This window comes from Cydia strobilella, chromosome 14, assembly GCF_947568885.1.
Source record: "Cydia strobilella chromosome 14, ilCydStro3.1, whole genome shotgun sequence".
Lineage (NCBI taxonomy): Eukaryota > Metazoa > Arthropoda > Insecta > Lepidoptera > Tortricidae > Cydia > Cydia strobilella.
Window position 1 is genome coordinate 2215020 of NC_086054.1, and position 12813 is coordinate 2227832.

The window sequence follows — 12813 nt, forward strand, 5'->3', positions numbered from 1 at the left end:
ATATATACATAAGAACGTTGCTTCTGTAAAATATTTCTATTATATTTGTATTTATTGCGCCATTTTTGAAAAAAGCACTATATATGACTCGGCTGGAAGGCTACTTGCTGGCTTCGGATTCAATTAAACGGACTCCCAAGGTCGTCCGTTTAAAACGAATTCTCAGCCAGAAAGTAGCTACTTCCGAGCCTCGACAATAATGTACTATTATTATTTAAATAAAAGCACAATTTAATAATCACCCTAACTCCAAACCAACAATTCCGAGAATCAACACAGACAATTTACGAAAGCTATTGACATCTAGCCTTCCAACCGAGTGGGGAAATTCGGCTTTATTCAGACTGGTCCGGTTTCTCATGTTATTTTTCACTCCATATAAAGTATTAGCTAGAAAAGTCTCACCTCAACAAATGCTTCTCATTATTAATAGTAAGTTGAGCTACGGGGTATCAGGCTGTTCTGTATTAGTAGTAAGTTGAGTTACGGGGTATCAGAAGGTTCTGTATTAGTAGTAAGTTGAGGTACGGGGTATCAGAAGGTTCTGTATTAGTAGTAAGTTGAGCTACGGGGTATCAGGCTGTTCTGTATTAGTAGTAAGTTGAGCTACGGGGTATCAGAAGGTTCTGTATTAGTAGTAAGTTGAGCTACGGGGTATCAGAAGGTTCTGTATTAGTAGTAAGTTGAGCTACGGGGTATCAGGACGTTCTGTATTAGTAGTAAGTTGAGCTACGGGATATCAGGATGTTTTGTATTAGTAGTAAGTTGAGCTACGGGGTATCAGGATGTTCCGTTTGATACTTACTGACCCCTGCTTCTAACCACTCCAAAACTTGTTGCTGCAAAGTGTTAGAGAGAGCACAAACATCTCACCTCAAAAGATGCTTCTCATTATTAGTAGTAAGTTGAGCTACGGGAGTCTCCGGATGTTCTGTCTGTAGCTTGCTCACTGCTGCTTCTAACTGCTCCAAAACTTGAATCACTGGTTGGGGCAGCTTCACTTCAGACTTCGCTTCTACATCCCTGAAAATAACACAATACAATAAAGGCACAAGATAACATGATTTTGGTGTTCCGTACCCAAAGGGTAAAAACGGGACCCTATTACTAAGACTCCGCTGTCCGTCTGTCTGTCTGTCACCAGGCTGTATCTCATGAACCGTGATAGCTAGACAGTTGAAATTTTCACAGAAGATGTATTTTTGTTGCCGCTATAACAACAAATACTAAAAAGTACGGAACCCTCGGTGGGGGAGTCCGACTCGCACTTGGCCGGTTTTTTTATTAACTCAGGCCTTTTTACTAGTTCTCAAACACCGGCAAAAAGGCCTAGTAGAAGTTTTATTCTTAAACGAAAACAGACCAATATGACTGTCGAAATCGACCATAACGATGATAAATGGCAGCTAGCACAATTAACAATCTCAGTCAATAACTACGAACTTATAATTACTCAGTCAGTATACAATAGATGCTTGTTAAAAGGGTTGTGTCACGTAGCTTCCTACAAAACTACGTCAATAATTTAAAATTATTTTATTAATTCAAAAAATATCCAATATCTTGTGTATTTGCGTCTGACATTTTGCTTAAGGCCGTTCCATCGGATTGCCGCTGTCTCTGTCACATTTCGCAGGAAAGAAAGGGAAACATCATGCGCGCCAAGGGTCAATTTTGATCGAATTTTGTCGATTTTTATTTATTTTAAAAACGTTACCCTACAATATCGAAATTCGAAAGCTATGAAATTATTATTTAAGTTAAGATTGTTTTTTCTTCTTTTTTTGTTTATAGTATCACATAATAAATAACCGAGTAAAGTTGGATTAAAAGTCCGAGTTAGAGGTTACTTTGGGAATCAATTGTATCGAGCGAAGTGTCATAATTCGTGTATCGGAAGCTATGATATTAAAGATAATATAGTCAAGAACTACATATATTTTTTTCACGTCTACGAATATCAACGACTCTTAGAAAAACAGGATCATATAAGGAGATTTTTCGCCTTCTGGCTCAGGGAACCGCCTTAATTCCGACGCAATGCACATTGGACAAAGAAATTGGACAGAATACCACACTTAAGCTTAAACTGGAATACCTGGAGCTGTCAGACGTCACGGCGTTCTCGGAACTGGGCGCGGGTTTGGAAGTCAGCGAGTCGGATTGCGACGTGCGAGAGTCCGCGCTCTCGGCATCGCCGTGAACGTTATCTGCAACGAGGTAGGTGTGTTTTAGTACCAAATAAAAACACCAAACAGGTAGAAATAGTTATTTGTGCAACAAGAGAGGAAAGTTGGTTTTTCTTGCGAGTGTTTATTTTGAGTCCCGAGAAAGCGAAAGATTCTATAATTGAATCACGAGCGAAGCGAGTGATTCTAAGGTAGAATCTTGAGCGTAGCGAGGGACACAAAAACACGAGATGTAAAATAACTTTGCTCTCGTGTTGCACACATAATTTTTCACCTCAGTAGTGAGAACATATTAAAGGTTAAAATGTATTTCGAATTACACAGAATAAACAGAAAAAAAAGTATTATAATATGTACGATACCGTACCGTACCGTACCGTACCGTACCGTACCGTACCGTACCATACCATACCATAAAAAAAATGAAATAAAAGTATGATGTTCATGGCCTTCACTAAATTAAAAAGCTACATTGTTTCACTCCCTGGAGTGAGGAAAGTCGCACTTTCCTCACTCCAGGGAGTGACGAAAGTAGGCTTGTTCGAGCTGCTGAGGTGAAAAAATATATACAGGCTAGCTAAAAAATAAGTGCATTGCCGTTGTTAGTATTGACAGTAAAACCTATGCTGGTGCCATCTATAAAACACTTCGACCGGCCATTTTTTTTAAAATACTACGTCGGTGGCAAACAAGCATACGGCCCGCCTGATGTTAAGCAGTCTCCATAGCCTATGTACGCCTGCAACTGCAGAGGAGTTACATGCGCGTTGCCGACCCTAACACTCCTCTCCCTCGAGCTCTGGCAACCTTACTCACCGGCAGGAACACAACACTATTAGTAGGGTCTAGTGTTATTTGGCTGCGGTTTTCTGTAAGGTGGAGGTACCTCCCCAGTTGGGCTCTGCTCTAGATCTGGAATGACATCCGCTGTCCTGTGCCCTACCACACAAAGCGAGATGTCATTTTTTAGTTCATATATTCTCTTTTGGACGTAGTTTAAGGACATACCCGGGTCCTTTTGGACGTAGTTTAAGAACATACCCGGGTCCTTTTTGGCATTCCTTTCTAGTCATTCGATTTCGAACCGTAATTCTTATAGTAGAGATGCGTTTTTGTTTTAGCATAGAGTAACTTATACTAGAGCGGTACTGTCATAGTAAATTTTGTAACCCCAGTAAATTCACTGCCATCTGTCAACACACTTTAAAACTAAAAATAAATATTTATAAAAATACGATAAAATGTATTTAAATATAGATAAATGATTTTTTTTATTTGCATTAATTATTTTTATGATTTGAAAGATATGAATAGCAACTTTGCAGTCAAGAAGCGCTGGTGGCCTAGCGGTAAGAGCGTGCGAGTTTCAAGTTTTCGGAACGTACGGAATATCATTTGCTTATTTACCAGTCGCTTTTCGCGAAGGAAACCATCGTGAGGAAACCGGACTAATCCTAACAAGGCCAAGTTTCCCCTCTGGGTTAATTGGAAGGTCAGATGCCAGTCGCTTTCGTAAAAACTAGTGCCTACGTCAATTCTTAGGATTAGTTGTCAAGCGGACCCCAGGCTCCCATGAGCCGTGGAAAAATGCCGGGACAACGCGAGGAAGATGAGCAAATTTGCAGCCTAAAAAAGAAGTCTGCCAAAAACGTATTTTTGATCCGAACATTTAAGTGCTATTGATGTATTTTAGTTATTCATAGACGTTAATATTGTAGTTTTCCTTTTTAAATATTATTGTACGTTCTGTAAGTTTGTCTATCTATCTAATTCGAATTTTCCACTCATTTACTCTAAGGTTAGCTGGAAGAAATCCCTTATAGGGATAAGCTCGCCTTTGTACCTAAATTTATATGAATTTCAAGTTAACAATTTTTGTTTTGTACAATAAAGTGATTTACTACTTAGTACTACTTAAGTGTTTAATCATTTAAGGCTTGTCTCACCATAAAACTACAAATGGCTGAAAACTTTTTAAGTGTTTAAGCCTTTTAACCTTAGCAGTGATTGATAATCAAAATTGTTTGTCATATTTTATAACCAGGCATCGTAAACTGCGAGCGAAATCCATTAAAGTACTAGGGTTTCATACGTCTAACTGGTTGTCATACGTCATTTCAATGGATTTCGCTCGCAGTTTACGATGCCTGTTCATAATTCTTACCATCAGAAGTCTGTTTCCCTGATGTAGCTGCAGATGAGTCGGTCCTTCTGATTTTGTTCGCTTTCTTTTTCTTATCAATATCTTTGTTTTTCTGTAAAAATAAAAAATAAAACAAATTATGTACTAACAAATTAGGTAGTAAAATCTCAATAATACAAAAATGTTCTGATGTATACTAATTTATAATATTACTAGCGACCCGCCCCGGCTTCGCTCCGCTTCAACTAATTTACACAAAACCTTTACAAATTATACATATAGACTTTCCTCTTGAATCACTCTATCTATTAAAAAAACCGCATACAAAATTCGTTGCGTAGTTTTAAAGATCTAAGCATACATAGGGACAGATGGACTGACAGCGGAAAGTGACTTAATTTAAGCTGATCATTTAAATAGTAGCCGAATAAAAACATTTTTTTTTAAATATATAATCAGGTTTTTATTGAGGCTTTGGACAATAAAATAATTGATCAACCAAACGCAGATTGAATTTTTGTAATCTTACCTTTTTCCTATGTTCATTATGCACCGCTCCGTTGGGTATAGTCTTAGTTTCCTTCTCATCAGCACTCTCAGAGTCCGATGAGCTCTCCGAAGACTCCTCTTCGCTGCTGCTTGACGAAATCCTCCTCTGTATAACAAGATATAAGGTTCAAATTAGCAATATGGTGAGGCAGAATGTGAGGTTATAATAGTTATTTGTTTTACAAGGGGGCAAAGTTCAACTTTCATATATTTCAACAGCTTGGGTATCAATATTACCATGAACGGTTAAGCTAAATTTTTAACCACACCAATGGGAGGTAAATACTATTACTAATTGTAAAACATCAAACCAAATCAAATTAACATTAAAAAACCGGCCAAGTGCGAGTCGGACTCGCGCACGAAGGGTTCCGTACCATTACGGAAAAAAACAGCAAAAAAAACACGTTTGTTGTATGGGAGCCCCATTTAAATATTTATATTATTCTGTTTTCAGTATTTGTTGTTATAGCGGCAACAGAAATACATCATCTGTGAAGATTTCAACTGTCTAGCTATCACGGTTCATGAGATACAGCCTGGTGACAGACGGACAGACAGACGGACAGCGGAGTCTTAGTAATAGGGTCCCGTTTTTACCCTTTGGGTACGGAACCCTAAAAACCATCATTTAAAAGTCAATTCTACCAGCCAACTAAGGAAACACAACTCAATATTTGCAAACCAACCTTATAAATCTAACACGCATTTGAGAGCCTCTCTTGATTGTTCAATTTGCCAAGTGCGAGATGGAATTAATTACGCAAAAGACGGCAAAAAAATCACGTTTGCTGTATGGAATCACTTAAATATTTATTTTATTCTATTTTTAGTATTTGTTGTTATAGCGGCAACGGAAATACATCATCTGTGAAAATTTGATTTTTTTGCCGTTTTTATAGATAATGGTACGGAACCCTTTGTGCGCGAGTCCTACTCGCACTTGGCCGGTTTTTTATTATTAAACATAGCATAGGTTTTTATTTTTATTTTGTATAGCTAAGAACCACCCTCCTTTTTGCGACGGGGGTAAAACATCATTGACTCACAGACGTTTTTTTGATTTTTCGCACCTTTTCTATGACAAGGTGGGTAGGGTATGAGCTTTGTAAATGGGCTTTTAGTTAGTGACAGAAAGTACCTTATTCCTTCTCCCATTCTCCACATCCGAGATCCGGTTCTCAGGCACACTCTTGAACTCTAACGACCCGCTGTTGATGTAGAAACCGCCGTAGAACGTGTCCGTCTCTGGTGGCATCATCTCATCGTACTGAAACAAAACAACGTACAATATTATAACGTACTAGTGACCCGCCCCGGCTTCGCACGGGTTACACAAAATCTTAACTAATTATACACCTAACCCTGCCTCAAGAATCACTCTATTAATAGGTGAAAACCGCATGAAAATCCGTTTAGCAGTTTTATTAGTTGTAGTAGTAAACACTTATTGCACAAAACAAGTACATAACACAGAGAGAATTCAGTAAATGTGTACAAAGGCGAACTTATCCCCTTAAGGGATCTCTTCCAGCTAACCTTTAAGTAACTGAGAGAGATACATACAAAATGGTAGTCAAACTAAGATAATATGTACGTCCATGGGCGACGATGACTGCTTCCCATCAGGCGGCTCGTCTGCTCGTTTGCTGAATATCACATAAAAAAAAAAAAAAAAAAATATGCACATGAAGGCAAAAGTTTTCGAACATGTTAGCACATTTGCCTGTTCAATATTTGTTGAAGTGTAGCATGCATCAACAGTTTTCAACATGGTTTTGTATATTTAAATAATTTGCATTCGCAATGGACTACTTGCATCTTTGAGACACTTAAGTTAAACGGCATGCATCTTATGAATACTTAATTGATTTGCTTGTTATTTATCGTTTCAGGTCTCATTGTTATATTTACTGTGTGCAAGGAACCCAAAGGACTATAGCCACGCATTCCTGAGGCCAAAATAGTAAAAAAATAGAAGGGTAGCGAAGGGCTAAACAGAGAGAGAAAGAGAGTGCTTACATTGTCTGTGTTATCGATGAAAGGGTCATTCTCATCGTAACCCATGCCGATGTCCGCAAAGTCATCATGCTTGGAACGTCCCTTTCTGCCATATGTGCTCTTGCCACCCTGGAAAATACAAGGAAAATATTAACACCAACATCAAACATTTATTCAGCAAGTAGGCCATAGGGGCACTTTTATATGTCAAATTTTTACAAGCAATAAAAATTACAAAATATTGAATCAATGATATATTAGATACTTTATCAGAGATATTACACTCTCTAAATGTCGAAAACACAAAAAAAAACTATAACACAACTAACCAACTAACTATAATCACTTTAGATATAAGTCTCTTAAGTGTCACAGATAAAATATAATACATATATAATATAAAAAACCGGACAACTGCGAGTCGGACTCGCCCACCGAGGGTTCCGTAGTTTTTAGTATTTGTTGTTATAGCAGCAACAGAAATGTATCATCTGTGAAAATTTCAACTTTCTAGCTGTCACGGTCCATGAGATACAGCCTGGTGACAGACAGACAGACAGAGGACTCTTAGTAATAGGGTCCCGTTTTTACCCTTTGGGTACGGAACCCTAAAAACGATCATAAAATTGGAGATGGAAAGGGTCTCCACACATTTACACACTTAAACTTAGTATTTAAGAATTTTGCAATGCCCTGACAGGGTATCATCAAAGATAGATATAACTCCGTAATAGATGGATACAGTCTAAGGAAAAAACGTGCCTCGAAAATCAAGAAAATTTGATTCTCGTTCAGAGGGCGCTACTAGCTTTGGCCTACTGTCGTATAGATGGCGTTGACGGTTTCGTTTGTTATTTAACAATTTTAACGCATATCAGTGAAAGAACATGGGTCAAAATCATAAAAATAATTAATGCAAATAAAAAAAATCATTTATCCATATTTAAATACATTTTATCGTATTTTTATAAATCTTCATTTTTAGTTTTAAAGTGTGTCGACAGATGGCAGTGAATTTACTGGGGTTACAAAATTTACTATGACAGTACCGCTCTAGTATACTTTACTCTATGGTATCATATACCTCCTACTTTACAAATAACACCTGTGTATTGTAATGTACCTGATTATGCAAATAAATGAAATAAAACATATAAATGTATACCTACTTAAAAATCAGTTGGTTAACCATGTGAAACTTACATATTTTTGTTCAAATTTCTTGGCAACCCGTTCTAGCTCCTCATCATTGTCGGAAAATGGATCCAGCTTGTTTGTCTTCCCATTTTCTACTCTCTTTTTTCTCTGAAAAATGCAATTCGAAATATCAGTCATAATCATCCTCAAGCCGACCCGCTTTATTACATGGCTCATGGGAGCCTGGTACGTCATTCTCCTGGTACTAAATTTGTAGTAGTAAATCACTCTATTGCACAAAAAAAAAGAACTGAGAATTCCCGGTTTTTAGCACATAATTTGTATAGAAAACTAGTACCGGGAGCACACCTTAAAGCTCTTTCCCACTGACGTCCACTTTTTTGCGGGTACAGTTTTCTGCAGGATCCCGTGTTCTGTAGCATCCCGCAAACAGAATGCTCGTGTGAACGTTACTATATTAGCACTTAAACTATTAAAACGGGATCCTGCAGAAAACCGTACCCACAAAAAAACGGCCCGTCAGTGTGAAAGAGCTCTTAGATTACAGGGATCACCAATTTGTTTCTTCAGGGGTCCAGCTTTTAAAATAAAATGACCATCACCGTCCATTTCTACTTGAGTTTATTAAATAAGCAAATGTAATGTATAGGTTACGGATTATATTAGTCAAGCTGGGCCTGACAACACTGGAAAAAAGGCGTGAACAAGGCGACTTGATCGAGCAGCCAAAATCATTCATGGATATTACTACTGTCCAGAACTAAGCGATCTGTTTACTCGAAACTCAAACACGCGCACAAGAGGACACAACCTTACACTAGTAAGTTAGTAACAACTAACAACAAAGCACAAACAAATATCGGCAATTTTTTTTATTGCAAACCGAATAGTAAAGGCTTGGAACAAATGACCCTCTGAAGTTGTGAACTCTACAAGTGTGAATCAATTTAAAAATAGACTAGACAAACTATCTAAACTGTTAAATTGTGCTAAGTGAACTATGATTTTGACGTACCAGCATCAGCTGCCTGTCTACAACGAAATAATATATAATAATAATAAATAAATAGGTCTGCGGACTGGATCCAGACCGCGGTCCACCTTAGAGCCTGGCTAGAAAACAAATTCTATAGAGCTTTGTCTATGAAAAAGAAAAAAAAAATTCAGTAATAAATAGATAAAGTACCCAGCCCCAGGTAATTCAACATGGTTGATTAAAATGAAGTCTAATATTGATGGATTTTTCATAATGTTTTGACAACTCTATGGTTGTCATGCATCTTAGCTTATCTCTAGAAACTCAAAAATTCAAATAGCTTAAAATAAATGAAATTTATATTAAAAAAATAATAATTGAAAAGTAAAAATAAATAAGCTTAAATAAGTCAGGCTTGACTGTGACGTGAACATGACTCATCTTTTTATCACCAAGTGAATTGTTATTATGCAAAAATAAATGACCAGGATAAGATATATGCATTCGTTCTTAGTAAGTAGTAAATGCAAGCACAAGATACAAAATGATGGATTAGTAAATTAATTATGTTCTTATTGAAGTTGCATAATATGCATACTACTAAACATTTCATAAATTGTTTGTTGATGTTAAACCTAACCTATCACTACCACAATATATATACTTCAAAATATTATATACTAGATAGATTCCCTGTTTAATCTAAGTGATACAAAACATAGCAATAACTAATTATCAAACTTATAAACAGCAAGCATAAAGATAAAAACATATTTAATGAACATAACACACAACAACGAAAATAAAACCAAAAGAAAAAGTAAATTTACACTTAACAAAGCTGAAAAACAAATTCTAAAGCGCCATCTGTCATCAGAAACTATAAAACGCGCGCGGCTCGCGCAAAATAAAGGATAACCTAAAATAATACGCTCCCATTCAAAAACTCCAATAACCCCAAACGAGTTCACACAAACACACAGGAAAGGCATTGTCCTTCGTTCACGCATACATTCGCGTAAAAGTAAATGACACTTAACCTCCTTATATACCTAGCGCCATGATACATAACAGCAATCGATAGAAATGCCTAAAAACACCTCCAGTATACATAGATTAGATACACAAGCATTTAAGTAACTTGCAAAACAAGACATACAACTTTCGTTAATGTTTGCAAACAAAGTACATAACCAACATAGCTATTGAATTGAATAAATATCTTTATCCCAAATACATAAGCAATATGCTTTTTAAAATTGGCAAAGTGAGCGAATCTACTTTATAGCGGGCGCGAGCAGTACGGCGATACCAAACACGCTATACCTATACATATGCAACTGCTATCTCATCGTTATATACATCGATATCAGTATTTATATATATATACCTAAAGTTTATAGCAAACAGCTGTTTAACACTTTCATTATAAAATCAATTTTGACTTATTGAATAAATAACCTAGCAACCCGCCCGACTGGCTCAAAACAACATCAAAATAAGGCGGGCTAACCTAGGTCACAAAGGTAGGACTTTCGCTCACTAATTGCTTTCGTACGTGTCTACGAACTCGTCAGAAGTCATGCGACGTGTTAATAATAATAATACTATAAGAAAATAGCGAAAATTCCAAAGAAAACAATCCCAACAGGACTATCTACACAATCAAAACATTGTCCTCGGATTAACGTCCTAGGTTGACAACGATCGTTCTAAGATTGTTGCAAACATGGCGACCGCTATCCGAGCTTCTCGTGCAGCTCGTGGACGCGAATTCATGTAACAAACCTAATACAAAGCGTTACACATAACGTAAGCAAAAAATATCCTAAAATGATCCCGACTTCCCTCCTTTTCGAACAGCTGTACTCGTCAACCCTTCAAGTTACACGCTTCTAGAATTTTATACAGAATCCCTAGTCTATAAAGAGCTGGAAAACCAGCATGGTTGCGTAAATTGCTATGATTTTCTGTTATAACTTACGTCTTCTGCTATGACTAGTTCCTTGTAATTCAGCTCTGGATATTTACTTTCGTTGCTTTCATCCAGATTTATAGTTAATCTCACTGTTTTACACACACTATTCTTTCCACTTTTTGAAGCACCCACTGTTATAAGAGTAGCACGTTTAGGGTCCGACATTTTTTACCAAATTCTAGCATAAAATGATTTTTTTCAAGGCATGACACGGCCTGCATTTTCAAACAGTGTAGCACATTTCCACCATGTTGGAATTCATTGTTTGGGTTGTGAGCGCCACGGCCGGAATTTGAACTAAAGGCGAGTTACCTATGGAAGAACATAGATGGCTACAATTTTTTGCACAAGATTAGCAACAGATGACGCTGCACCAGTGACTGTATATACAGTAAATAGACTCCTTTTAAAAGTAAGAACTAGCTTATAAATATAATATAATACGTAAGGTTGAAATAATATCAAACATAATTTTTTTGCTTATCCGTAACTCAATAAAATCATCAAAATAGTATGATTTGATAGCTGTCAAAGTCAGCTTTGCCAGATGTTACGTTTCGTTTCAAGCTAAGGAAAATAAGCGTTTTGATGTTTATCCGCAAGATGTCACTTTTATCAAAAGTTCTTAATATAATCTGCTTTACCGACAGAGAAATTTAAAACTCGTGCACTCGGGCGGTTATCACACTGAATGCGATTGATGCGATTCGCACCTCGCTCCGATGTGTGAGCACTGCGAGCAGGATTTCGCCATATTACGCGAATACGCGACGCGCATAGCGTTATCCAAGTTGAGTCGATACGCACGTCGATACGTGAATACATATATCCAGTCAAACAATTTTGTCAGTAGAAAAAGGCGCGAAATTCAAATTTTCTAGGGGCGATAACCCTTCGCGCCTACTATTTTTATAAATTTGCCGATTTTTCTACTGACGGAAATGGCTTGACAGACTATACATAAATTGTCATGGTCATTGGTCATGTTACAGACATCTTAACAATTTACGGGGGGCATAGGGTGGTTTTTAGGGGGGAATGCGTCCAGGTGGCCAAAAATGCCTTCCTTGTCCTTAGATCACAAACATACCCCGGTCTGATGGAGGCAATTTTAGTTCGACGTTAAATAGTGCGGTGACAAATAAAACTTGCTTTTTAGTCAATGTCGATAAATTTAAACACACCAATTTGTTATTATGATTGAGAAATCGCTTCGTATTGTGGCGACCACATACATGTGTGAAGCCACCTTTACAATAATAACCACGGCAACATTAAGCTGTCAAGTGTCAGAGAGACAGAGAAAAGGAGATTTACTACACGTGTATTGATAGATGATAAAAAACTAATAATTATTGTATACATCAAGTCAATGTACAATATAACTAATAAACCTTGTATTCAACACGACTCGGGCGTTCTTTAATGTTCCTGCCATAAACTCACCGCACTCCCACAGTATCAATATTGATTATACTTACTTGAGTCGATATTTAGTTAATCACAAGCACTGGTTCATTTTTGCCCCGTTAGACCGGACTAAGAATCCTTCTTAAGACCGGTTTACATTCGCGTGCGAGCCACGAGCCGAGCCGCGAGCTGCGATACGAGACGCCAGTGTAACGCAGCGTACTACGTAGGCGAACAACACGCGAACGCGAAGAGGCGCGGCGCGGGGTGAATCAATCCTTTGATTTGATACCTATAGAAGTGTCCTACGTGGGCGATCTCGTTGCGAACGCGAACGCCTTGGGCCCGCCGCGCCGCACCGCTTCGCGTTCGCGAGTTTTCGCCTACGAAAGACGCAGCGTAAGCGGTG

At 37.6% G+C, this 12813-nt stretch overlaps 1 protein-coding gene across 6 annotated transcripts in view; it reads right to left on the bottom strand.

The window, feature by feature from the left end:
- LOC134747021 (yemanuclein-like) overlaps nucleotides 1-11259 on the bottom strand; it is a 35468-nt gene extending 24209 nt beyond the window's left edge. For 5 of the 6 annotated variants that reach the window (XM_063681568.1, XM_063681569.1, XM_063681567.1 and 2 more), the window contains exons 1-8: nucleotides 11001-11259; nucleotides 8086-8187; nucleotides 6904-7011; nucleotides 6023-6151; nucleotides 4862-4987; nucleotides 4354-4444; nucleotides 2099-2210; nucleotides 874-1023 (exon numbers count right to left, since the gene is read on the bottom strand). In XM_063681568.1, the coding sequence (XP_063537638.1) occupies nucleotides 874-1023; nucleotides 2099-2210; nucleotides 4354-4444; nucleotides 4862-4987; nucleotides 6023-6151; nucleotides 6904-7011; nucleotides 8086-8187; nucleotides 11001-11159 (977 nt within the window). In that variant the 5' untranslated portion in view covers nucleotides 11160-11259. The remainder of the gene's footprint in view (nucleotides 1-873; nucleotides 1024-2098; nucleotides 2211-4353; nucleotides 4445-4861; nucleotides 4988-6022; nucleotides 6152-6903; nucleotides 7012-8085; nucleotides 8188-11000) is intronic. The other variant, XM_063681570.1, reaches the window with a different exon arrangement.
- Between the last annotated feature and the right edge of the window lie 1554 nt (nucleotides 11260-12813).